Here is a 26,838-nt window from a genome sequence, read left to right as displayed (position 1 = left end):
CTTTCCTTAGCTGTGAAGTGTGCTGGCTGCTCAAGTCCCTGGAGATCCTGTTAGCTAACATGTGCAGGGATTATCTGGATATAGTAAGGGTTCAACCATTGTTCACAGAATTCATTTAGGGAGTGTGGTTCAAGCCCCTCCTCTAAAGAGCCAGGCTGGGGCTCCGGGCTGGGTGTGTGTGGATGCAAAGCCATGGTCCTTCCTCTCAAGAAGCTCAGGGGAGGCTGGGCGCAGTGGCTCATGCCTGTAATCTCAACATTTTGGGAAGCTGAGGTTGGAGGATCACTTGAGCCTGGGAGTTCAAGACCAGCCTGGGCAACAGAGCAAGACCCAATCTCTACAAAATAATTAAAAATTTAAAAAAATTAGCCAGGCCTGGTGGTGCACACCTATAGTCCCAGCTGCTCAGGAGGGTGAGGTGGGAGGATGGCTTGAGCCCAGGGGTTCAAGGCTGCAGTGAGCTGCAGTTGCACCCCTGCACTCCAGGCTGGGCGACAGAGTGAGACTCTCTCAAAAAAAAAAAAAGTTCAGGGGAAGGATGACAGGGCAGAGTGGGTGTCGGGAGATGCTGCTAGTTATCTCAGCATGGTCTCACTGTCTCCCGGCAGCTCCAGGGATGGCATCCCCTAGGAGGCTGGCCCAGCCCAGAGTCCCTTCTGCCTCTGGTGCACAGCGTTAAATAGGAGCTTTCACAGTAGGAAGGAGCAAATGGGCTCTCCTGCCCTGTGAAAATGATGCTGGGGTCCATACTCCAAGACCCTCCCATCGTGTGAGAGCAGAGGTCTTTACTGAAGATCATGTGGCTCTCCAGGGACCCAAGGCTGGGCTCACCAGTGTCACACAGAAGCTCTCTGTTGACCGATGAGAGTCCCCATGCACCCTCACTGGGGATCAGCAGTCTTCCAGCGCTCACTCCCAGGATCCCCACACTGGCTCTATGAGGTAGAGGTCATGTCAGTGTCCCAGTTTTGCAGATAACCGCCTGGAGTCTCCCCACCCCTCAGCTAGTAAGTGGTTAGGCGGGGCCGGAGCCAGGGTTTCCTCATTCTTGTCCCATAGCACATCAATGTGGGACCAGAGCCTGAGGGGCAGTCCCTGGAGGAGTATGAAGCTTACTGGAGGCAAGTTCTCAGCAGTGCAGCATTTAGGGGGGATCCCTTGGGCTGCATGGTCCTTATAAGCTGAGGCAAGCCTGGCACCTCTGCTCCTTCTCAGAACTGCACCTCCTTATGTCCCCTCAGGCTGTCACCGTGCCTACTGTGGAGACGGTCACCGGCATAATGGTGTGGAGGACTGTGATGGCTCCGACTTTGGCTACCTGACGTGCGAGACCTATCTCCCTGGGTAGGGATGGCTCCCTCCCCCCTTCTCCCTTTCTCCCACTCTCCTCCTTGCTTTCCTTCTTTCCTTCACAAATATTTCGAGTGCCTCTCCATTTCGTAGTGCCTTCTAGACACTGAGGCATGGTGATAAATGACACAACACATGCTCCCCGCCCATCATGTGCCCTCTTGGTCAGCACTGCCTGCATGCCACTGAGGCTGAGCCACGGCTCACACAGCCACCTGCTCTGTCCGAGATCCAGAGGGGAACTGCAGTCTCTGAGATCAGCTGCTGCCCTGTATGAGCAGCCACAAAACCCAGTGGTCACTGTGATCACTTAGTCTCCTGGGCTGTGGGCCTAGGTGGGAAACCCAGTGGAGAGTAAAGGTCTCAACGCATTTCAAAGAATCCGTACGTCTCCCTAACCTGACTTCCCTGGAACATGCTGCCCATCTCTCAGGCATGCCTGTGAATGTAAGTGAGATCAAATCAGCCTTAATATCTAAGTTTGCAAGCTCATGGCCCCTCCAAGCAAGTACTCCCTCCAAGGACCCCTCTAGTTATTTCTGAGACTCCTCAGTGGCTATTTATGTTGCTCAGGACAAGTATTTCACATGTCCTGGCTCCATGCTGGCATCTGCCAAGCCAACTGAGGGCCATCATCCCATGAGGTGCTGATTCCATGCCCAGATTGTAACCCCTGGGCTCCTTCCAAGGTGCAGAAGATACATGTCTCCCCAGTCCTTACAGAATCAGAGTTGTACAATGTTCTCAGGAAAACGGGGAGGCCATTCCTTCCCACCCAGGCCATGCCCTGCTCTTCCCTTGGTTCCAGAGTGTATCCTACTGGTATCTCCAACCTCTTCTGTCCTTGAGTCCAGTCTCTTCAGCTTTTGCTCCCACCTTTTCCTCTTATAGACTCAGACCTGGGCCCTTGGCAGGGCTGGGGAGCCATGCCTGTCCCTCCGTTGCCCACTCTCTGCTCTCTTCCTAGGGGGTCTCCCTAACACTCACATATTAGCATGTTCAACCAGGCTGGGAGTACTACAGACCTATAGTCTCCCCCAGACTCCAAGCCCGTTTAGGCTCAGCCAGGACCCCACTCCATGTATGTGCAGTGCCCCTCTCCCTGAAGGAAGGAAGACCCCTGATAGGCCTTTGCTAGAGAGCTGGCTCTTCATGGCTCCACGGAGACAAGAGAATGTAGACGATCAGGTAGAGTGCAGGATCAAGTAGAGCCGAGGGCTCCCCCACGCTCACTGTGGTTATGCAGCGACTCCCCAGAAACCTCAGAGGGATGCTTGTGACTGTGCGTGTGAGGTTTAACACCCTGTCTCAGATGATCATTCTGGCCTACAGAGGTATAAACTGCACTGTCCAATATGGTAGCTCCCACTCACAGGCCACTGTTCAAATTTAAAGTAATTGTAAGTCAACTTAAAATGCAGCTATTCAGGCCAGGCACTATGGCTCACGCCTGTTCCAGCACTGTAGGAGGCCGAGGTAGGTGGATCATCTGAGGTCAGGAGTTCAAGACCATCCCGGCCAACATGGTGAAACCACGCCTCTACTAAAAATACAAATGTTAGCCGGGCGTGGTGGCACGCACCTGTAATCCCAGCTGCTCGGGAAGCTGAGGCAGGAGAATTGCTTGAACCCAGGAGGCAGAGGTTGAAGTGAGCTAAGATCACACCACTGTACTCCAGCCTGGGGGACAGAGCGAAACTCTGTCTCAAAGAAAAGGAAAAAAAATGCAGTTATTCAGTCACAGTAGCTACATTTCAAGAGCTCAATAGCCACATCTGACCAGTAGCTTCGCAGATACAGGACATTTTTGTCAGTATGGCACATTGTAACCTTTCAGACCTTGAGAAGGGGGTGATTCTCTTACAGATGCTGTGCTAAGAGCAGGGTGACCATCTCCTTCCACCCAGGCCCCTAGCGGGGGCTCAAGACAAAAATCCCAGAGACATGATTCAGCTCCCCCAGGCCTCTCACCCCAAATGAGAATGGGAAAAGTTTTTATAGAACCACTGGCCATTGGCCACTGTTTGATAAGGTTTGACCAGGAGTCACCAGCAGGTAAGAGGTGGCCTTTTAGAACGTGTCTTTGCCTCCCTCAGGTCATATGGAGACCTGCGATGCACCCAGTACTGCTACATCGACTCCACGCCCTGCCGCTACTTCACCTGAGACTGTGAGGAGGAGGTGGGCTGCGCCCCACAGAGCTGGCAGCAGCTTCTCACCGTCATCAAACTGGCCATGCACTGTCCTGGCCCCGTCTCCACCAATCTTTGTGTGACAAAAACAAGGACAAATTCCTGCTACTAAGACTTGCTGTTAACTCAGTGTGACCGGAAGAATTTAGGACCACTGCATCCTGTCTTAATCCAAAGTACCAGAAAACCTTCCGCGTGCCCAACCTGAGAACTGTTCCCCATCGCTACCATCGGCCAAACAACCGGTTACAAGGCTCTTCCTCTTCTGGAATGTCGCTGACCCAGGCCGCCAACGTGGCTGAGCACTGTGAGACACACATAGACCTGCGGGGCTGTTTTGGTATGTTTGGATCTCGTTGGGGAATCTGGAGTACAGGCCTCTCCTCCTCCCGGCCTCCAAAAGGAGCAGGCATTCTCACTCAGCCTGGGCAGCCAGCTCTCAGGGCTCTCAGGGCCTGTGGACCACTAAGCAGGGAAGTGGGCACGTTCTCTCAATGTGGCTTACAGCCTTGAACCTGCCACAGGACCCCACGACTGGCCACAGCCCAGCCCAGCCTGATGTGGATGTGGCTGCCCAGGAAGAGACTTAACTGTGAAAAAGTACTGAGAACCCACCTGACCCAAGCTTCCCGCAAGCAGAGGCTAGAGACGAGTCTTCTCAGAGTTTCCCAAAGGGGCGGCTCTTGTGGTTTCAAAATCTCCGGCACCATCCTGACCTCTTGGCTCTCTCTGTACTTTGGCCCCTGTCTCGCAAATGTCCCTCATGTCCATTTCCTGTCCAGGAGACTCACGAGGACTGTGTGACCTGCACAAGCCTACACCTGGGCAAGCTCTTGGTGTCTCCTTGGTCCTTTGACAGATACTGGCCTGGGTCCCCCATCTAGGGCTCACTGTGAGTGCTGTCTCTAGGCAGAGTGTTCCTGGCTGGAGGGCTACCTTCTTGTCTCCTGCTGACCCCCGACAGTACTTGTGGCCTTCCTTTTGTGTCTGCATATTGCATAGCCTTGTCCTCCTGTGTGCCTTAGCTGCTCCCTGTTTGATAAGATTATTAGTCCTGCATGTCTGTGAGCTGCCTCTCATTCACCATTTTTCTGGAGTAGGGCTTAGTTTTATTTTGGAAAGACATCTCCAAGGTGAGGTCCACCCCCACAGCAGACCTCAAGTGGAATTTGCCCATTTGTTACCAGCTGGAGGGTACCCCTGGGTTTTTGTATGAAGCTATTTAATGAGCCTGAGTCTTGGGGACTCAGCAGGCTGGAGCTTGGGACCCAGTGAACCATCTCCTGGTGTCTGTAGGTGGACCCTGTCTCCCACAGGTGATGTCAACCCGAGGATGGTGTTTTTAGAGGCAGGCACATGGTCAGCCTTGTCCCCTTCACCTTTACTACGAGGCCAGGGGAGATGTGGTTTTCATGCTGCTTCCGCCATCACACTGGGGTTTCCGGATGGGAAATCAAAAAATAAAGGCAGTTCATTTCCCCGCTGTGGCTCTCTCTTCCGTGGTGGGGTGGGGCCAGTGTCTCAACATTGCCAGATGGAGTGAGGAGTCTGAATTCAAATCTGCTTCCGGATTCTGTGGAGGGTTCTGGAATGTGGAAGCATTCCAGCTCCTTCAGGGACAAGGGAGGAAACAGATCCAGAGATGTCATGGACTTCCCAAGGTCACAAAACCCAGTCTTGCTAGCCCAGCCTCATCCCCAGCCTTAGTTTTAGGACCTTGTTGAGGATGGAATGGAGGTCTAGTACTACTCCTGGACCTGGCCAAGAGAGGCCCTGTCCTGGGTCCCAAGGCTGAAGGGCCCCACTCTGGCCCTCCTCTGGCTATTACCCTCCCCACAGAGCGAGGTGTCTGTGTGGCCAAAGTGACACACCCACTGGTGCTTGCACACCCGACTCCTAGACCATGCTCCAGGTACCTGGGAAACCACAGTTCCCCACCCAGGTGGTCCTGAGCCTGCTTCCTGGACCTGCAGGCCTCTTGCCCATGTCTGTTCTCCTGAGTGTGACCTGCAGACATGCAGGCCTGGGGGTGGCCAGCAAAAAATTGTTAGATGGGGCTTAGAATGTGGGCTGGGATTTCCTCATGGGCACACATGAGGCTCTTCTCAGTGTGGGATGGGCAGGGGGTAAAAACAGAAGCAGGTCTGGCAGGGGAGCTGGACCCTGCTCTCCTCTTGCTACCACAAGACTTTGTGGAATCTAAAATTCCAAATTCAAACCTGGCCTTCTATTCTTTATGAAAGTATCCTTTTTGAGGGAAACAAATAGAATATATTGAGTCTTAGCTGGGAGTGGTGGCATGTGCCCATAGTCCCAGCTATTTGGGAGGCTGTGGTGAGAGGATCACTTGAGTCCAGGAATTTCTATTAGTCCATTTTCATGCTGCTGATAAAGACATACCTGAGACTGGGCAATTTACAAAAGAAAGAGGTCTAATGGACTTAACAGTTCCACATGGCTGGGGAGGCCTTACAATCATGGCGGAAGGCAAGGAGGAGCAAGTTACTTCCTACATGGATGACAGCAGGCAAAGAGAGAAAGAGAGCTTGTGCAGGGGAACTCTTTTTAAAACCATCAGATTTCGTGAGACTTATTCACTGTCACGAGAATAGCACGGGAAAGAATTGCTCCCATGATTCAGTTACCTCCCACCAGGTCCCTCCCACAACACGTGGGAATTCAAGATGAGATCTGGGTGGGGATACAGCCAAACCATATCAGGTGGCATGTGCCTGCAGTCCCAGCTACTTGGGAGGCTGTGGTGAGAGGATCACTTGAGTCCAGGAATTCAAGCCAGCCTGGGCAACACAGTGAAACACCCCCCCCACCTCTAAAAAACAAAAAGCAAAACAACAAAAATAGTCTATTCTTTGATTGTAATGTAAATACCTAGACATTTGGTATGTGAATGTCCATATATGTTCTTTCCTGGACCCTGAAACATTAGGGCTGTGCCTGTCTTGAACTATTTCAATGGACAGTTCTGAAAGGCTCAGGAAATGGGAGGATTCAAAGTCACACGTTTTAAGAATGTGTATAATAGTAATTCTGCCCCTTTGGCATTTTGAAATGGAAAGATGAGAGATCAGGGAAGACGAATGGCCCCAAGCCCTCCCTTGAAATGCTAACTGTGATGTAGGGAGCTGGTTCCCCATGAACAGAAATGGTGTGCTGCCCAGGGAGCCATAGAGCTGGTATCCAAGAGCTCATCTGTGCCAAGGAAATGTTTCCTGAGATAATCTGCTCCAGGAGGAAGTTGGAAGAGCACTGAACAGGGGGGTTGCAGGTACCTGGATTCAGGCTGGGTTCATCACTTCTCATGGTCTCAATTTCCTCATGTGAAAAAGACTTTCAATAAGGGCTGATTTTTCTTCCAAGTCTAAAAGATTGTGAGTGTGGCCCCTACCCTTCAGCTCTGAGAGCACATACCCTAGGAGCAGGAATGGATTCCCTCAGTTGCTCCTGAGGCTATCACATGGAGTGGCTTAGAATAAGACAGGGTCTCAGAGATGCAGTTGGTCACCAAAGAAGGCTATGCCAGTCCATATGCTTTTGTTGGCAAGAACAGATAATCCAATCTGAATACCATAAGGTGATATTTATTGGTTCATGTAACTTTAAAAGTCCACTGGGGTGGGGTGGAAATCAGGCATGACTCAATCAAGGTCCCCACTCCATCCTCTGCTATCCTTTCAACTATTTGAACCTTTCCATTAATTTGATCCTTAGGGGTTGACTGCTGCAGTTTCAAGCTTACATCTGCACCCTGCAAAATCCAGAGGAAGAGACAATGCCTGTTCCAGTGGCTCCCAAGAAATTCTTTTCCAGCAAGGCATGGTGGCTCATGCCTGTAATCCCAGCACTTTGGGAGGCCAAGGTGGGTGAATCGCTTGAGTATAGGAGTTTGAGGTCAGCCTGGGCAACATGGTAAAACCCTATCTCTACAAAAAATACAAAAATCAGCCAGGTGGGGTGGCATGCACCTGCAGTCCCAGCTACTTGGGAGGCTGAGGCAGGAGGATCTCTTGGACCTAGCAGGTTGAGGCTGCAGCGAGCCGAGATTGTGCCACTGCACTCCAGCCTGGGTGACAGAGCGAGACTGTCAAAAAAAAAAAAACTGTTTAGTGTTGGATTTTATTTGTCATTATCATTTAGTGGCTCAGGCCAAATCAGTCACTTCTTTGGGGAAATCACAAAGTTTCACAGTGATTTTTTTCAGGTATTGGGAGTAACAAAGCAAAGGTAGAGATGTCATTGGAAAGAAAGTAGTAGTCACTCAAAAAAAGGAATGGTTCGTCGGGTGCAGTGGCTCATGCCTGTAATCCCAGCACTTTGGGAGGCCGAGGCAGGTGGATCAGCTTAGGTCAGGAATTCGAAACCAGCCTGGCCAACATGGTGAAACCCCGTCTCTAATAAAAATACAAAAAAACTTAGCGGGGCGTGGTGATGGGTACCTGTAATCCCAGCTACTTAGGAGGCTGAGGCAGGAGAATCACTTGAACCGGCGAGGCGGAGGTTGCAGTGAGCTGAGATCATGCATTACACTCCAGCCTGGGTGATGGGGCGAGACTCCCTCTAAAGGTTTAAAAAAAAAAAAAAAAAAAATTGGTTATGACGCTTTTCAATTGCAGCAGCATGGGAGAAATATTCCTCCTGGTAACATTGCAGCTGGCTTTCTGAGTGTCGACTGACAGTCTGAGGCACAGTAGGGGCATGGAGCTGACTTACTCTCTTGATCTAGACTGATTTTTTTACTCTTTCAGTGCTGGACTGGTTTTGATGTTTTCACCAGTAACAGAAGCTCAGGCTCTGCTCAACTGACCTCCAAGGATCCAGCCTGTCTCTGGGATTCTATAGGCCGTCCCAGAACTCTTACCATGACCAGGGAAGTGTAGCGTTGGGGTTTGGCCCTAGGCTTCTTACCTATCCACCTGCAAAGCCGTTTTAGTAACAATTTGTAAGCAAAGTAAGGTTTTTGACGGAAGCTTGGTCACCAGCACTTCACTTAGGAACTAGTGCTAGGGAAGGGGGTGGGACAATTTCTGAGTGTCTCCTGGGACAGACACACAGGCCATCACTCCGTTAGGGCCATAGAGGGTATGTTTGGTTCAAATTGCTAAAGAATCTCCAAAGCTCATTACAGTTAGTGGGTTGACCTATGCCATGCCTGCTCTACTGGAGTTGTTTGGCCCCATCCTTCCCCCATAGTAGAGTGAGTCAATTTAAGTTTTCAGTGAAGCAGTTCTTCAGCACCTGTGTAGTAATAATCAGCTTACAGGTCAAGGACCTTGGCGACTCACCAAGGAGATTGTTACATTTGAGCAATTCACCATTACAATCCATGGGCCCAGAGGTTCCAGGAGCCTGCTTTCAGCCATCCCATCATGGTGCCAGGCATGCGAGTGAAGTTAGCTTGGACCTTGCAGTCCAGCCCATCTGCCAGCTAAGTACCACTGAGTGATCTCAGTTGAAGCCACAAGAAGCTGAGCTACCTAGACAAGCTCTGTCCTAATTCCTAACAAACAAATTCCATGACATAAAATGGTGATTGATCATTTTAAGCCAGGTTCTGGGGAGTAGCTTGTTACTTAGCAACAGATAAGGGGAATAGTGCTTTTGTTAAGAAATGGCAGGGGCCGGGCGCAGTGGCTCACGCCTGTAATCCCAGCACTTTGGGAGGCTGAGGCGGGTGGATCACGAGGTCAAGAGATCGAGACCATCCTGGTCAACACGGTGAAACCCCGTCTCTACTAAAAAACTACAAAAAATTAGCTGGGCATGGTGGCGCGTGCCTATAATCCCAGCTACTCAGGAGGCTGAGGCAGGAGAATTGCCTGAACCCAGGGGGCGGAGGTGGCGGTGTCCCGAGCCCGCGCCATCGCACTGCAGCCTGGGTAACAAGAGCGAAACTCCGTCTCAAAAAAAAAAAAAAAAAAAAAGAAATGGCAAGAGGGAAGCACACTATACGCAGTGAATAAAGGAGGGAGGGCCAACCCAAGAGAAGCCATTGGCTTGCTTTTGGTGCCCTCTGCATGAACCATGAATAGAAATGTCTTAACTCAGGCTGGGCACAGTGGCTGACACCTGTAATCCCAGCGCTTTGGGAGGCCAGGGAGGGTGGATCACGAGGTCAAGAGATTGAGACCATCCTGGCCATATGGTGAAACCCTGTCTCTACTAAAAATACAAAAATTAGCCGGGTGTGGTGGCGGATGCCTATAATCCCAGCTATTCAGGAGGGTGAGGCAGGAGAATAGCTTGAACTCGGGAGGGTGGAGGCTGCAGTGAGCTTAGATAGCACCACTGCACTCCAGCCTGGCGACAGAGCCAGACTCTGTCTCAAAAAAAAAAAAAAATATATATATATATATATATATATATATCTTCACTCCTACTGGAACTTTCATTTGTCTGTCCAGGGACAATGCCAGAGCTGGGAAGGGACTTAGAGCTCATGTGGCCTAGTGTTCTCAACCATGGTGGAGTCACAGGGCAAGTGAATGTAATACATGGTATTAATAGCCCCAATTCTTCCCACCTCCCTGTATCTATACCCTTTCCAATGTCTTTTGCAACTCCTCCCATCAATTTTGTGGAATGTATTTCCCCACCCCTTCATTCTGAACTTGGACCTCTAACTTGCTTTGGCTAATGACATCTTAGCAATTGCGACAGAAGCATTTTGTTTCCTCTCTTATTCTTATACCTCTTTGCCTTTGACATGACAGCATGCCCGAGCTATGCTACTGGAGATGACATGGAGCAGAGGCTGTTGCCCCCACTGTGCTGGCCAAGGCCATCCTAGATCAGGTGAACCTCAGTCAACGGCCAGGCGTATGAGGGATCCAGTCAAGACCAGAACTGTCCAGCCAAGGCCAGTCTAAAGCCAACCCAAACTTGTGAGCAAAATAAGTGCTTATTAGTCATTGAGTTTTGGGATGGTTTGTTACATTACATTACGGAGGCAATAGTTAATGAAGATAGGTCTCCCTTCAGTGATGAACACAACTTCCCCATGGAGATGGTTCAAGTCTAACTCCTATTGCCATCTGAGGGAACGAGCATATTGCAGAGTAAGTAGTAGAGGATTTCTAGACTTAACATGTAGTTTAATTCAATCCAAATGTATTGAGCACCCATTAGTGATGCTACAGAGAAGTTAAAAGGAATATGGCCACTGCCCACCTAAAAGTTTATACAGTCTAGCAGGGGAGCCAAGACCACAGGTAAATGTGAGCAGTGCAGAAGCAAAAGTGTAGAATGGAAGCAGGAGGGAAGGATCACTTCTAGCCAGATGTCGGCTGGGGGTCAGAGGTGTATGTGTGTGTGGCATGGCATTCCAGGCAGAAAGAATCTGGAAAACTGACAACAGGCTATGTCTAGGGATTCAGTTTAGCCATTGCATGGTTCTCAGACCCAAAACTAAGCCTACCTTTTCAGACCAAGTAAAATGGCCTCAGATGTGATTTAGTTATGAACTTCATACCTTTTAAAAGCTGAGGTATACTTCCTAATGATTATAAACATCAAATTAAAAAGGAATCCATTTAGTTAGCTATTTAGGCTTAAGCACAGAAGCTTCTTAAAAGAAACCTATATTGATCATTGGTTTCTAGAAAGAAAATGAAACCCACCAAGATGTTAAAGGTATTGCTGACCTTCATTTTTATTTAAATATAGTGATCTTTTAAGAGAATAAACAAAAAATACTTCACACAGAAAATGTTTTACATAAATGTAAACATGCGTGTCTACTTCATAATTAAGCAAAACAACAACAACAACAACAAACAACAACAACTTTCAGGCACAAGATTTTAAAAATAAAGAATGAGAAAACAAAACCAAGACAGAAATAATGGAAGCAACAAAAACTCACATTTCATAACTCTTCAATTGGTCTTATCTTCCAACCTACTGGTTAAGGCCTGAGTTTCAGAAATCCTATCTTCCTTGCCAAATAGAAACATCCAATTTGGCTGTATCTAACATTATACATGTAACACACTAATTCTCTTTCAAAATAATATAATAAATACATCACACACACACACACACACACACACACACACACCCCCACCCACCCACCCACCCTGCTGAACCAGCCTCTCAAATAGGAAAATAAGGATTTAAGGATTTTGGAATTTTCAAGTTTTCCTACAACTGAAGCACATACACATACGTTAACCTCTGACATAGAAAAAATAATTCTAATACAGAAATAAAATCATTAATGAGTGGCATGATTACAAATCTCTAGTTCATTTGTATTGTTTCCTCAATCACAACTTTACTAAGGCTTACTAAGTGCCTCAGACACCAGATTTAATTAAGTCTTTAATCTCATCTAAATGACCCACAGTACAGTACACATTGTACAGCGCAAAGAAAAGGCAATTTTAACAATTCAGTTAAAGACTTCTAACTCATGTAAGTCAGCATGGATACTTTCAGCTGTCTCCAAGTGCCTGGAATGCTTTCTTATGTCTATCCTCTGCACTTCACTGGCTGAGTAGTTTTCTCTGCCTTCTCCCTCCCCCCACAGGCTACAATCATTTGAATGCCCATTCCTGTGGCTACCCCAGAGAAGAGATAATAGTCCCTGCTGTTTTTTTTCTTTTTGCTGAAATGGGGTCTCACCACATTGCCCAGACTGTTCTCAAACTCCTGGACTCAAGCAATCCTCCCACCTCAGCCTCCCAAAGTGTTGGGATTACAGGCATGAGTCACCACACCCAGCCCAGTTCCTGCTTTTAAGGAGCTCATACTAACCAGAGTTCAAGAAAAAAAAAAAGAAAAAAAAAAAAAAGTCAGTATGTACACACAGGGCACTCCACAGAGCCTCAGAACAGGGGCTCGGAGCGGGAGAGAGGGAGAATGAGAGAAGGCACAGAGGCAGGAAGAACAAGTCTGGTTTGACTGGCAGGAGGGCATCTGTGAGAAGCCATCTGTGAAGCCAAATTCTTGACTTCTGAAAAGAAAAGATTCTTACTCTGATGGATACAGCTAGGGGGCAGAGGGACAGAACCACCAAAGGCTTTGTGCAGAGAATAAAACTGAAGCCATGCTAGAGAAAAACCATACAGTGTTGGGCAGGACAGATGGCAGGACCTGAGGGTCTGAAGCTCAGGAAGCTTGACTCACCAAGCCAGTGCCACATGCAAGCATTTCCTATAGAAACACGTCTTGACCCAACATGCCAAACACCACAGTCTGTCTATAGAAATCATGGCTTTCAGAGAATAGGCAGGGAAAAAAGACAGAGAGCTTTAACTAGGTATTTTCAGTTCAGGTTCCTGGAACCTGCCCCAGTTTGAGCAAGTTAAGAGCAGTGAAACAATTCCTATATCCAGTAACAATTCAAGTCTCCTAATCATGACCTTGTAAAACCTTCCCTGAGCTGTCATTACCAAGGAATTATAAAGCAATTACCAATACACTGAAATAAGTTCCTACCTGCTATTAAATCCACAAAAATCTCATGATGGGCTGAGAACCTGGCATGGGGTCGTAGCGTAGACCTGTTACCTACACTAGGATAGATGGTATGAGAATGCTGCTGGGCAACAGCTCCCTGGGCTCACTATGATGATGCAACAGTTGACTCTATGAGGTATAATTGTAATCAAAGCCCCCACCACAGACCACCTATTTCCCTTCTAAGTCCAGACTGCTTCCCTCCACTAGCAGGGAAGGGAGAGGCCATCTGAGTGGAGGGACCTATGGAGGAAAAACTATTATTACTATCTTGATGTCCGCTGAACCAAAGTGGATGAAAATTTCTCAGGACATATTCATCCAAACTACAGAAAGAGGGGACTCCATACTGATTACAGGATGATTTATCACACATTCACCAAATATAGAACATTTACTAGCGACCAGTTTCCTGCAATAACAGATTCATTTGGAAACGGCACACCATAGAAGACAATCTTGTGACTTTCTTCTAGTTGTATATAAAAAATACAAATCAGTCAGGGAGTCAGGTACAAACAGTGGTATAAAAGCATGAACAGAAATGCCTTATCAAAGAATGTGCTCATTTCATATTGCAGAACTCCTATCTAGATTCTGATTTTTAGAAACTTACTGCTGGTTCATTTGTTCAGAGAGGTCACACCTCTCTTGCGCTACCTCCCCCTGCTAAAATCCACTGACTGAAGAATCCTTAGTATGGATCCACATGGAACCAAAAGCCTGAACTGAACGGAGTCACATGCATCGGCACAGTGGCTACCAGTTTCATCTGCTCACCCAGTCTCATGTGGGACTGCCCGGATCTGAATTCAAGCTAGAAGCACCCAACACTTCTGTCTTTTAGAATCTAATCAGCATGCCAATGTACATCTACAAGTCCTATGTACAGAAATCTCTTGATTCCTACAAATGAGATTCAAGGGAAAGAGTGAGGAAAGCCCAGAGAGGGGGCAGGAGACTGGCCACAAGCCGGTGTGTACTTCCCTTTCTTAGTCTGTAAATGATGGTCCTGACCAGCTGACACTCAAGGACTCCATTCTGAATTCTCAGATCCATTTCTATCCAGGCTTGTCAGGCTGATTCAGACAAAATTTCCTTACCACTTTGTGTCAACAATTTAAAGCGGTTTTAACATATATGTTTCTATGATGTGGTTTGAGGTTTTCCCTCTCTCTCCTAGCCCTCATAGACTTTCATGACATTGGTGCCAACCACTTGGCCAAACTGATGGCTGCTGAGGTTTAAAACTGAATCCCTGGCCTGGTGAAGATACGGCCTTTGAGTAACCTAGACCAGGGCACATCATTTGTCTTGTTTTTCATTAACAATGTTAACTAAATAGAAATATAATTGTTAGCTCTTCTACAGGTCTATTTAAACTTTGAAAGATGAGATTGTTCAAAAATGACACGAGAAAATCACCCATCACCACTAAGTTAAAGACTTGAATATGTGAGAGCTCCAGAGCCTCAAACTCCTACTACAGTCACTGATCCATAACATTTTCCTCTTGGCAATGGACTCCACGCCAAAGTAGCCCGGTCTTGCGGCATGTTTGTGCACCAAAAAGTAGATTTTGAAGGATCCAGCACTAGTCATCACTGTCACTGCCAGACTCACTCAACTGCAAGTCATTTCCTATTTAAAAAAAAAAAAAAAAAAAAGAAGAAAAAAAGTCAAATAGTAGAATCAAACAAAAGTGCAGAATTTAAAAATGACTTCCTCACAATTTTTTGGTTAACTGCCTTGGCTATATCACACTACAGTAAAAGCTTGTTAATTCAACTTAGGGAAGAAAATATATTTGGCTCACTGAAACAAAACAGTGCAGTCAACATTTTAAAAGATGCTATTTTTGGCATCTGCAAAGCACAGCAATACTGCTTATTAGGGTAGAACAAAGAAGGAATAAGCTAAATAGCTTTTAAGTGGCTTAATAAATAGCAAGAAAATATTTAAAATATGGTCGGGTACAATGGGTCACGCCTGTAATCCCAAGACTTTGGGAGGCCAAGGTGGGAGGATGACTTTAGGTCAGGAGTTCAAGATCAGCCTGGCCTACACAGTGAAACCTTGTCTTTACTAAAAACACAAAAATTATTCAGGTGTGGTGATGCATGCCTATAATCGCAGCTACTCTGGAGGCTGAGGTTGGAGAAGCACTTCAAACTGGGAGGTGGAGGTTGCAGTGAGCCAAGATTGCACAACTGTACTCCAGCCTGGCAACAGGGCAAGACTCATCTCAAAGGGAAGAAAAAATATATATATTTAAAATAACTGATTCACCATTTGGTAGAACTAATCACATTAAGTTGCTTTATAAAAGCAACTTAAGAAAATATTGTTAGGTTTCCTATTAAGAAAAGTGAATACTGTTAACACTAGTAATATGCTAATGCAGTATCTGTTCTGGCATACCTCTGTCCAGGATATTCACATTACCTTAATCTTCAAATCTGAACTAACGAGCTTTACAAAGCCCCAGATTCTTGTTTACTGTGCAGAATTTAGAATAATTCTCAACATTTCAATCTAATACAATAGGAATACACATAACAGAACTCCAGTTGATACTACTTGTAACAAAAGTGAATTTCTATATTTCCGAATTGCTAATCTTTAAGCCAGTTGTCTTCAAAGTCTATTCTGAGGACTCGGGGGTCCACAAAACCCTTTCAGGGGGGCTGATCCTGAAGTCACCCCTTTTCTAACTACCTACAATGCCAGATTTTCTTCATATACTTCAGTCTATGTTAAAGATGGGGCACATATGGCAATGTCTTGAGACATTTTTGGCTGTTATGGGGCCGGGGAGGTGGGAGGAGATTGGTACTGGCATCTAGTGGATAGAGGTCAGGAATGCTCTTAAACATCCAACAGTGTGCAGGACAACCTACCACAAAGACTTATCTGGCCCAAAATGTCCATAGTGCTGAGGCTGAGATTATCTCTGCCTGGTCCACAGTAGTTGTGTTAACTAGGTTAAGTTCCCCAGTGTTGCCTCTAGACCTTCCAACTTCCTCAAAGGAAGGTGTACCAAAAGAGAACATTCATCAGGGTTCCAAAGAGAGAAAAGCATAGAAAATTAGCCCTCTGCTCACCTTCAAAACAAGTAAATTTGTTTTTGTTTTCCTGTTTTACTTTAGCATCAACTCCATTAAAAGCCACCCAGGCCAGGCATGGTGGCTCATGCTTGTAATTCCAGCACTTTGGGAGATGGGGTGATTACTTGTACTCAGGAGTTTAAGACCAGCCTGGGCAAAACAGTGAGACCTTGTCTCTACTGAAAATTTAAAAAATGGCCATGCATGGTGGCTCCTGCATGTAATCTCAGCACTTTGGGAAGCCAAGGTAGGTGGATTGCTTGAGTCTAGGAGTTGCAGACCATCCTGGGAAACATGGGGAAACCCTGTCTCTGCAAAAAAATAAAAAGATCATGCCACTGCACTCCAGCCTGGGCAACAGAGCAAGACTTCATCTCCAAAAAAAAAAAAAAAGACCAAGAGGCAGAGAGCAGTGTGATGGCAGGTAGCTCCCCAAAGCCTGGTATAAAGGCAAAAACAGCCTACCTGTTCATGCTTTAGCATTTTCCAGAGTTCACAAACACCAGTATGAGCCAGCGGGGAATATAAAGAGAAAGAACAGATTTTTCATCTCATTTCCCTTTTTTACTATTTAGTAACTCACACCTTCCTGCTACACATTATCTTTAATAATACCTTAAATGTCTTTAGGTTTACAGGTTCTAGCAATAAGATAAACAGAAGCTACACCTATGGCCCTCTCTCAGCCATAAAGGGGAGCACACACTTACTGAGGGTGTTCATGAGCTGGTTGCTTCCTTGTGGCCGGCTGGTTCCGTTGGCAACAGCAGGCCTACTGTTGTAGGGCTGCTGGTGTGAAGGCTGTGGAGGAGACGCTGGGCCATTGTCCTCGCCTCCACTGCTGGAGCTGTCGTCATCACTTCCCGAAGAGCTCTCAGAGTCTGAAGAGCTGCTCCCGCTGCTGCTGCTCATCTGTTCAATAATGTCAACTTCAGCCCTCAGCTCTGGAAAAAATGATATGACATGGGTCAGCACAGCAGCTCTTTTCAAAGCAACGCATTGGAGCTCCTATAAATAGTAAATCAGCAAAACCGACAGCAGTAAGAAATCATTTAAAACGAAGTCTTACTTTTCAATTCCTTAAAACACATAGAAAACTACCAAAACCAAACAGAGAATCAATGGGAACATTAAATTCACTCAAAATAAACAAAAAGCAAGACTGTTTCAGAATAATGACTGTTCTGTGTAAAAAATGAATTAAGTCAATTTGCCTTTATCTACTAACAAAAAAAAATTATGAATATTATGAACTATGGGATAAAACCATCATTCTCACATAAGAGAAAACAACTATTATGTAAAGTGGTTGAAAAATAAATTTGACTAGGACTTGGAAGGTCTGAGTGCTTGTTCTAGATTTACTTGTAACCAGCAATGACACCCAGGTAGAAGTCAATGAATTTTCTAAGCCACTCTGAAAAAATGAAAGCCAGACAGCCTCTAAGGTCCTTTCCAGCTCTCATGTCCCACAAATAAATGGAGGCTTGCAGGAAGAACCATGGTGACTGAAGAAAAATGGTGAAACAACATTTTTCCTCTTCACTCTTTACATATCATGCCTGTCAGGTACTACATTTTTTACAGATATAAAATAGGGAAGAAAAACATGCCTTACCTAACCATTTCAATGTTAACTAACCATTTCAAGAAAGATGCTAGATTTTCCTGTCCAAACATACCACGTAGCCTTAAATGGCTATGGCTCCTTTAAGCATAACTGGCAACAATTAACCACTCATGCTCTGATTCCTATTCAGCCAAAGTGAAAACTTCCATAACAGCATTCCAGTAGCCATGAGGGGGAAAAATAAAATAAGAGGCAAAACAACTGTGCACAGTGCAGAGTGATGTCTGCAGCCCTTCTACAGGGTGGAAAAGGCAAACTTCCCAAGGACAACTCTTTATCTTTCCCTACTACTAGTATTGATTTGTTTTCTAAAACTTACAAATAGGAAACATGACACTTGGCCTCACAACTTCTAAGAGTCTGGAGGAGTAAAACCATTCATCATGTGAAGGAAAACAAAGTCAAGGTAAGCCTCTTTGTCTCAGGTTTGCAGTGGAGACAACCAAACCAGACCTCTAAGTCTTTCTAGGCCAGTATCTGTTTCCATCGATCTTCGTGGCCTCTCATATTCACACACTTTGTGTTAGCACAGAACATTTGCTTACGGTATTTTAAATGGCACTTTAATCTACCCCTGCTGCCAAAAAAGAGGCAATACTGCCCAGGCTGGAGTTCAGTAGCTACCAACAGACATAATCATAACACACTGTGGCCTTGAAGTCCCAACTTCACGCGATCCTCCTGCCTCAGCCTTGAAAGTAGCTGAAACTACTAGTGTGCAGCACCATGGTCAGCCCCTCCAGCCGCTATACTAGCGTAGAGCTCAGAAATATTGCCACCTACACTTAATCTTCACCTCCAACACCTAGAATCCTTTCTCCAGAGCCTTAGAGGTGTGCCATATGGAGCTCTGGATGGGAGTCATGCTTGTTTAAATCCTGGGCCCCTAAGCAGTATGCTACCAAGATAGCCACAAACTCAAGTCACTATTCCAAGACTCACCCTTGTCAAATGAGGTAAGTGGTAGCTGGCCCCACCCTCCCCATCTCTGAACAGTGAGCTCTGCAGAAATGTTTTTGATGGCATTGAATGCCCCAGCCACCATATCAATACAGCAGTCATGTGATCTCCATGTTGCTATCATGGATCCAGAAAATTTCTCTACCTCTTTTGATATCATCCAACTGAGGTTCAGGTGAGGGGTTATCTTTCAAGGGAGAAGTTTTGGGTCCAACTGGAGGCTTTGTTGGAGCTCTGAATGGCATAGGTGGTGGAGGTGGCAGCGGCTGTGACGTCTGTGGAGGACGAGTGGGCTGCTGTTCCATTCGGGCCTGGATTTTACTGCTCCCCTCAGCTCTGAAAGGAAATATAGACATTAAATCATAAGGGCAAAAATAGTGGTTCTCAAATTTGTCCAGGTGACTGAAAACTCAGAAGTCTCTGTAGAACCCCTTTCCAGACCACTTTGAAATGCTGATATTTGTAATTTTATCATGTGAGCTATTCATTCAACATTTGAGTGTCTACTGTATTCCAGTACTATATGATGCATCAGGGATACAGAGATGAATAGAATATTCATTGCCCTCAATGAGCTCAAATGTTATAGCAAACAGTGCAGGATACAATGCAACTATGAGAATCCATTTGCTACTAGAAAATACAGTCATGCATCCCTTAACAATGAGAAATGCATCATGAGGTGATTTCATAATGCAAACATCAGAGTGTACTTACACAAACATAGATAGCATGTTATATAATTTTTTCACATGAAAAACCAAATGTTCCATCATTACTGAATATCAATCACTTCCCCTACTTGATCTGCAATGCCAGTATCAGGTGCCATTATCAGGTTTCCATACATGCTCCATTAGAATCCAATGTCATATATGTAGTTCACTTATTGACTGAAACATCCTTATGTATAGGCATGAATGCATGAGTTCCTAAATGAACTAGCTCTTAAAATACTGCCCAGCTTGCAAATTTTTCCATTATCTATATACTGCTTATTCATTTCATCACATGCCAGCTCTTGCTCACAGACAAGCAGAGCTCCACCCCAAGCTGAGAATATTCTATCAGTTAACAATTTCTTTTGTAAACAGACTAGCCTGGTGCTTCTAAAACTTTTGCATATGCACAAATCACCTGGCGATCTCTGCAGATTCAGCTCTAATAGGTATTGAGATTCTGCCTGTCTAATGAACCCAGCTGATATGATGCTGTTAGTTCCCATATCACACTGAGTAGTAAGGGAATAGACCACAACCATCAGATATTGGAGGAGTAACAGTAGCACCTGGTTCACTATAGGTAATGAACACAAATAAACAGAGTGGCAAGGCAGGAGCAAGGACCCTGCAGCACACTTTCTGGGGTAGGTCAAGCTCTTTAACCCTCAGTCTCCATATGTTCTTTTTATTTTTAAAGATAATAATACACCTTTCATATTCGCTTTGGCAGCACATATACTAAAATTGGAACGATAGAGATTAGCATGGATGCTGTGCAAGGAAAACACACAAATTCATGAAGCACTCCATATTTTTAATAAAAAGGGGTAAAAAATAATAATAGCACCTTTCTTTTTTTTTTTTTTTTTTGAGACGTAGTTTCGCTCTTGTTACCCAGGCTGGAGTGCAATGGCGCGATCTCGGCTCACCGCAACCTCCGCCTCCTGGGTTCAGGCAATTCTCCTGCCTCAGCCTCCTGAGCAGCTGGGATTACAGGCACGCGCCACCATGCCCAGCTAATTTTTTGTATTTTTAGTAGAGACGGGGTTTCACCATGTTGACCAGGATGGTCTCGATCTCATGACCTCGTGATCCACCCGCCTCGGCCTCCCAAAGTGCTGGGATTACAGGCTTGAGCCACCGCGCCTGGCCCTGATAGCACCTTTCTAAAAATTACTTGTTAGCAAAAACAATGCACATAAAGCATCTAGCAGAGACTGGGGCATGACAGCCCCTCAATAAATGCTACCTATTTTCATTTTCTGTGCAATAAGTGAGGGACAAAAAAATGGCTTACTGAAACATAAACAAAAAAAATCAGGTTGTGACCATCTTTATAATTTAATTCCTGTATTATAATAATTACTGTATTATAAGTGAGCTATGATCATGCCACTGCACTCTAGCCTGGATGACAGAGCAAGAGACTTTGACTCTTAATAATAATAATAATAATACTGTATTATAAGGTAACAAATAGAACCACTCAGTTATTTATATTTATAGAATACATTTTTTATTTTCAAATTAAGTCTAACTGGCTTCATTTTAGACATGTAATAACTGTTGAATTAAAGAGTTCACTATATTAAAAAACAGGCAAAGTTTTATTTTGGTATTATAGTGATCTCAAATGTATCTTGTAAAAAAAATTAATGTCTTCACTCCAATGAAGTATAGTATATATTATTATTTCATAATTATAAGTCTATAAGTTATCTTATTCCTTAGGTGGTACTGTAGCAATCATGAGATTAACAAAATTGGCTTAATTATAAAGTACATCCCTTTCCCTAATGCTTCCCATGTTTTAGGTCTTAAAAACATTATTTCTTTTTATTGCATTTGAGTAAGACATATTTTACTGATTTGTCTGAGAAGGCACAGGTAGAGCTGTTAAGATTATTGATAGAACACTATGAGCAAGCAGATGTTCACAACCTTATAAAAACTAAATAGATAAGACAGGTTTAGAAACATGATATAAACCTGCATCTAGCTATTCACATACCTTGTTTTCTTCACCTGAATGCTGCTACTGAGTTTTTCCAGTACATATTCACCAGTGTCATGATTAATAATAAGCACACAGTCTTTCTGGTAAGGCCGTTTGTTCCCCTTGAACACAGTCATGGGTGGCGTGGATCCCTATTTGCCACAAAAGTATAAGATGATCAAACTAAACAAACCAGTTATGAATACCAACTGAATTTATAGATGACTCTACCTGATAAAATGTTTTATTAGAGCTATTTAAAAAGAATAGACCGAACTGATTTCTATTTTAATTCCTTCTGGTTTCCCAGGCGAAAATAAAGGAGAAATAATATAGCAAGAATCTGTGAATGTGCAATGCGTTCTAAGTAATCAAGAAAGGTAGTATAAAAATTTTAAATTACTGTATATGTTCCAAGAGAGAAAAACAAATGAACCATTACTTGCATTATACTAAGCAGAGCTATCACTCTGTATGGTACAACTGTGAGTGATCCCTTTATTTCTTCTTAATTAGATAGTCCAGGGTTTCCCCTTCTCAAGTCAAGCAACCAACAGAGCATTCTCCAAGAGCGGGTCATTTTCCTGGTTGGCTCTGAATAAATCAATCAGGTCACTCATCTGCCTAAGCCTTTCAATCACTCCTCAGTTGCTCTGAAGCCAAAGGATAAAATCTTTAAACTAGCCAGGAAACCCTGCACTACTGGGCCCTTCCCTGACTCTCCACCTTACCCTGCAGCAGATGCCCCTGGGCATGTGCTTCAAAGCAGAAGGCAACTGGCTTCTCTCAGATCCTCAAGCTCTCTCCTGCCTCTGAGTCTTAACAAGGCTTCTTTGGCTATATCCTGCCCGCTCTCTTTAAATTACCCAACCTCCAGATCTGCTCACAGGTTACTTCCTTATGGAAGCCGCCCCTGATTTAGAATAACTGCTGTATTTTCTAATATTTATTTAAACTCCAGACCATAAGCTCCACAAGGGCAAGAAATGTGCTTGTTTTGTTCAAGGTTGTGTTCTTCATGCCTAGTGATGGGCCAATGTGTGGGAGGCATTTGATTAATATTTGTTGAATATAGTATTTAATGCCTTGCTTAGAATAAAAAACCACTTGGCTCTTTGACTGCTTATTTATATAGTAAAACTATAGCGCTAGAAAGGACTTTAGGGACCATTTATCTAAACCTTTGATTTTACATATGGGAAACTAAGGTCCAAAGGGAGATGATGTAACCTGCCAAAGGCAACAAGTAATCAAACAGCAGTTTGAACAGGCAGACCATTTTCCTCAGTACAAAGCTTTCCAGATCTCCCTGTCCAGAGACTTTTCATTCTGTCACCAGCTACCAAGAACTTACATTCCAGGATGTGTGACATGCAATAACACATGTTCACTAGAGCATCATGTGACCCTCTGGTGCTTTGTGATTAGTGCTGCCTTGGGCACTAATTCACAAAAGTCTTTCTCTGCAAGGGTTCTTAATCCAGCTTTTAACTTAGTTCTCCATCCCTAGATCAGGGGAATGTGCCAAACCTCTGGCTCCTGCCTGCCTTAACTCCTGGCTTGGCTGCCTCACACTCCTGAGCTGTTGTGGCCATATAATCAGCAGGGCACCTAGGGCTTTTCTCTCTGGAGTTGCTTGGGAGAAAAGCTATATCAAAAGAGGGGCTAGGTGTCCAAACAAGAACCTTGTCTACTCAGTAGCAGATGGGGGAAAAGGAAGCTTGGGCAAAACGACAAAGAATCTTTTTTTTTTTTTTTTTTTGTAATGAGAGGGAGTCTCATTCCGTCGTCCAGGCTGGAGTGCAGTGGCATGATCTTGGCTCACTGCAACCTCTACCTCCTAGGCTCAAGCGATCTTCCCACCTCAGCTTCCCAAGTACGTGGGACCACAGACATGCGCCATCACCCCCAGCTCATTTTTTGTATTTTTTGTACAGATGGGGTTTCACCATATTGCCCAGGCTGGTCTTGAACCCCTGAGCTCAAGTTATCCATACACTTCTGCCTCACAAAGTGCTAGGATTACAAGAATTATTTTTAATCAAGCACCTGCCTAGCATGAAGTCCACCCCACCCCACTCCCTCAAATCCCTTTTTTGCTTATGTTGCCACTTTAGAAATCTAAACATTTTTAAAAGTAGGAAGTTTAAATTGCAATAATATAAAAGACAAGAATTCACTGTGACCCCACATTTAAAAAAACAATGAAATAAACTCACAGGGATATGTGGCAGAGTAATTGTGACTTCATCTCCTTTGCCAACTTGAAGCTCTCCTTCACAGGAAGTGTCTATAGATGCTGGTTTAAAATCATCTAAAGGGAAAGGAAACAAAGCACTTATCCCCCAGGTTACTAATAATAAGGCTTCCTGGGCATCTCCATTTAAGAATTTAAACTGTTATTACTCAGATGAATAGAAAATAAAACTAATTTAGAATTCTTAAACATCTATTTCTTTTTTTTTTTTGGAGACAAAGTCTCACAGTCTCACTCTGTTACCCAGGCTGGAGTGCAATGGCATGGTCTCAGCTCACTACAACTTCTGCCTCCCGGGTTCAAGACATTCTTCTACCTCAGCTCCCTGAATAGCTGGGACTACAGGTGCATGCTGCCACGCCCGGCTAATTTTTTGTATTTTTTTAGTAGAGATGGGGTTTCACTACGTTGCCCAGACTGGTATCAAATTCCTGAACTCAGGCAATCCGCCCACCTTGGCCTCCCAAAATGCTAGGTTTACAGGAATGAGCCACTGAAAACCTCAGATACACAAAAGTAGAGAGAATAGCACAATGAGCCCTGGTGTACCATTATCCAGTTTCAATTATTACCAACTCAGGGACAATCTTGTTTCATCTACACCTCCACATACTTTTCCTCTGACCCTCTTTGGGTTATTCTAGCGGGGAAAAGGAATTTATAGGTTATTTTACTAAACAAAGACATTCCCTTCTCCCAAGGGAGAGATGAAAATTAATGCCTCATCATCCATAATAAGTTGCTTTTTTAGGGTTGTGAGGATCAAAAGTAATAGCATATGAAAAAGAATAGTGATGGGGTCTCACTATGCTGCCCAGGCTGGTCTCAAACTCCTGGGCTCAAGCTATCTGCCTGCCTCGGCCTCCCAAAATACTGGGATTATAGTGTCAGCCACCACTCTTGGCCAGTTCCGCAGCTTTAACCAAGACACTTCTGTAGATGTTCGGAGCAGACAACTGTATCTCCAAAATTTATCCTGCTCATGTTTCTAAATTGCGGTTAGGAGTACAACATGAATAGCCATCTTAATTCACATTCACACCTGCCTCAAACTGCAGGCCAGGTGCACACATGAACTATATGATAAATTACACCTTGCCCTTCACCAGAAGAAAACATCAAGTTAGTAAACTGTTCAGGAAATGATGTTCTTATCTCATTCCCAATCTCCTCTCTCTGAAAGTGCTATCTGTCAGTAGGAAGCATAGTAATGGCATGACAAGTGACCACACAAAGATGGAATTTCATTATCTAACACGCCCTCTTCACATGTTTTGAGTCACATCTATTAGGTCCTCTGACAAAAACAAGTCTTAACAACAGCGTTAGTGCCACGGAAACCAGAAGTTCATGAATCACGAAGGGATGCTCTGTCAGCCAATTCCTAACTGCCAAATCTTCACCCAGGACATAGGGTGGAAGTGCACTCGCTCAGCAGAGTCTATAATCATGTAGAAAAAGGTCCGGCATAATGACTATTTCGGCATTCCCTGCGCCTCCTCTCTTCTGCTTCCAAACATAGACCAATCTTTAACCTATCCCAGGCTCATGAACTCTAATTTGACCAAGGAACTTGGTCTGGAGGAAAAGCCAGGGTGGTAAAGGTAACCTCAAAAGAGATCCAAGTCAAAGGAAGCACAGAAAGGAGATGGAAGAAGACTCTGACGAGGGCAGAGAGGATGCCAATTCTTTGGCGGTAGAGGGGACAAAGCACAGTATCTGAGTGTCCAGGACCAAGTCGGAGGAGGAAAACAGGGAAGAGAATGGATTCGGAGGGAGTGGATGAGGCTCACAGCAAACAAGAACTGTCTTTTAAATGTGGGGAATCCTGATGGGAGCATCGGAAAGGAGGAAGAGGGGTGTCGAGGGGGGAGAAGTGGACCTGGATAAGAGAGGAAAGGTTTGCCTGGTGAAGGAGGGGGAGGTTTGCCTTAGGGGCGAGGTGGGGGGTCGGGGAGGGATGGAAATGGAAAGAGGCCATGACCTTTGGAACTAGTGTTTGAGACTATGAGGTAGAAGAATAGAAGGAGGTGACGAAGATTTGGGAGAAATAATCTGGGTAAAAGAAGGGACAAATCGAGGTACCCAAGGATTTGGGGTTCGAGAGAAGGTAACTGACGCTGGCAGAGGGTTCCCTGGAATCTGAAGGGCCGAGGGAAGAAAGGAAGGAGTAGGGGTTGATATGTGGCGCCTGGAGCGGCCGCAGGGAACTGTGGGGAGCGCTGACTTACAACGAATCGTGTGGAAGGAGGCCCGCGGCCGCTTCTCGAAGCTCTCCCCAAGCCGCAGGCAATGTTCCTCGCGGTCCAGCAGCGGGTTCGCGGTCCCGTTCATGGTCCCGCACTGACCTCGCACCCGGATCGGCGCTCTCCTGGCGCAGCCGCGACCGGAGCTTCCGGCTTTGGCGTCTGGAAGGACGGTGCTCCTGGGAGGACACGGCTCTGAAGCGCAAGGAGAGCCGAGCCGGCGCCCACAGGGGTTCACAAGCAAGCCCTTTTCTCTGCCTCGGGGTGGGGGAAGAATCTGAGGCCGCAAGGCCGCGGGACTTCCGACGTTGGGTAGGAACTTCCGGGTCCCCAGCGGAAGTGGCGGGGGCGGTGCCATGGCAAAAGAACTCCTCCGGGAGAATCCCAATGCGAGGTCCTCAGGATTGGCTCAGAGTTGTGCTGCGATGCCACCCATATTCTGCCTCCGAAGCTTGAGGCTGGCTGTGGGGTGAGTGCTCCTGGCCCCACCCCTACAGTTGAATTTAGGAACTGATGACGGTAAGCCCTGAGCGTGGCTGACTAGATACGCGGGTCGGCTAGTCATTAAGGGCGCCCTCCTCAGGGTCTAGGGCCCTACGTGGCCCAGTTTATCCTGAGTGTCCTGAGGTGAATCCTCCGGACCTCAGCCACGCGTGACTGGGTCTCTCCTCCACTTCGCGCGGTGATAGCGGAGCGAGGGCTTCAGTCCCCGGAAAGTGACGCCCCCTCTGGTCCGTACGACAGGCTCTTGTGAGTGCGATCAGGAACGGAGTTCCCCCCCGCCAGGCTTCGCTTTATTTCCCCCGAAAAAACGGAGCTCCGACCCTTGGGAAACGGTGAATTCACTTGTATCTGGCAATTGACCACCCGCTTCCAGCTAAGGCCATTGTGGTTTTTAAGT

At 45.7% G+C, this 26,838-nt stretch overlaps 3 protein-coding genes and 1 pseudogene across 13 annotated transcripts in view; 3 read left to right on the top strand and 1 right to left on the bottom strand.

The window, feature by feature from the left end:
• The window catches only part of COLQ (collagen like tail subunit of asymmetric acetylcholinesterase), a 63,173-nt gene extending 58,150 nt beyond the window's left edge, over positions 1–5,023 (top strand). For 2 of the 7 annotated variants that reach the window (XM_032259172.1, XM_032259187.1), the window contains exons 16-17: positions 1,242–1,344; positions 3,447–5,023. In XM_032259172.1, coding sequence (XP_032115063.1) covers positions 1,242–1,344; positions 3,447–3,516 — 173 coding nt within the window. In that variant the 3' untranslated portion in view covers positions 3,517–5,023. Of the gene's footprint in view, positions 1–1,241; positions 1,345–3,446 lie in introns of those variants that run through there. The other 5 variants (XM_032259179.1, XM_032259202.1, XR_004262989.1 and 2 more) reach the window with 5 other exon arrangements.
• Positions 5,024–11,901: 6,878 nt separating this feature from the next.
• EAF1 (ELL associated factor 1) lies at positions 11,902–26,448 on the bottom strand. Its single transcript, XM_032267102.1, has 6 exons — positions 25,923–26,448; positions 23,654–23,748; positions 21,450–21,586; positions 18,862–19,052; positions 16,837–17,070; positions 11,902–14,660 (listed from the first exon to the last, which is right to left on the bottom strand). The coding sequence occupies exons 1-6, from the start codon at positions 26,293–26,295 to the stop codon at positions 14,614–14,616; spliced, it is 1,077 nt and encodes a 358-aa protein (XP_032122993.1). The 5' UTR covers positions 26,296–26,448; the 3' UTR covers positions 11,902–14,613.
• On the top strand, positions 20,157–20,254 carry LOC116544849 (annotated as a pseudogene).
• The window catches only part of METTL6 (methyltransferase like 6), a 34,689-nt gene continuing 34,089 nt past the window's right edge, over positions 26,239–26,838 (top strand). For 3 of the 5 annotated variants that reach the window (XM_032267143.1, XM_032267125.1, XM_032267111.1), the window contains exon 1: positions 26,318–26,456. The gene's annotated coding sequence lies outside the window, so the exon portion shown is untranslated. Of the gene's footprint in view, positions 26,457–26,838 lie in introns of all 5 variants that reach the window. The other 2 variants (XM_032267118.1, XM_032267132.1) reach the window with 2 other exon arrangements.

This window comes from Sapajus apella, unplaced genomic scaffold (assembly GCF_009761245.1).
Source record: "Sapajus apella isolate SASKATOON/1434 unplaced genomic scaffold, GSC_monkey_1.0 scaffold4, whole genome shotgun sequence".
Taxonomy (NCBI): Eukaryota; Metazoa; Chordata; class Mammalia; order Primates; family Cebidae; genus Sapajus; species Sapajus apella.
Note: the sequence above shows the minus strand (reverse complement) of the source record. Positions and strands in the feature narration are given on the sequence as shown.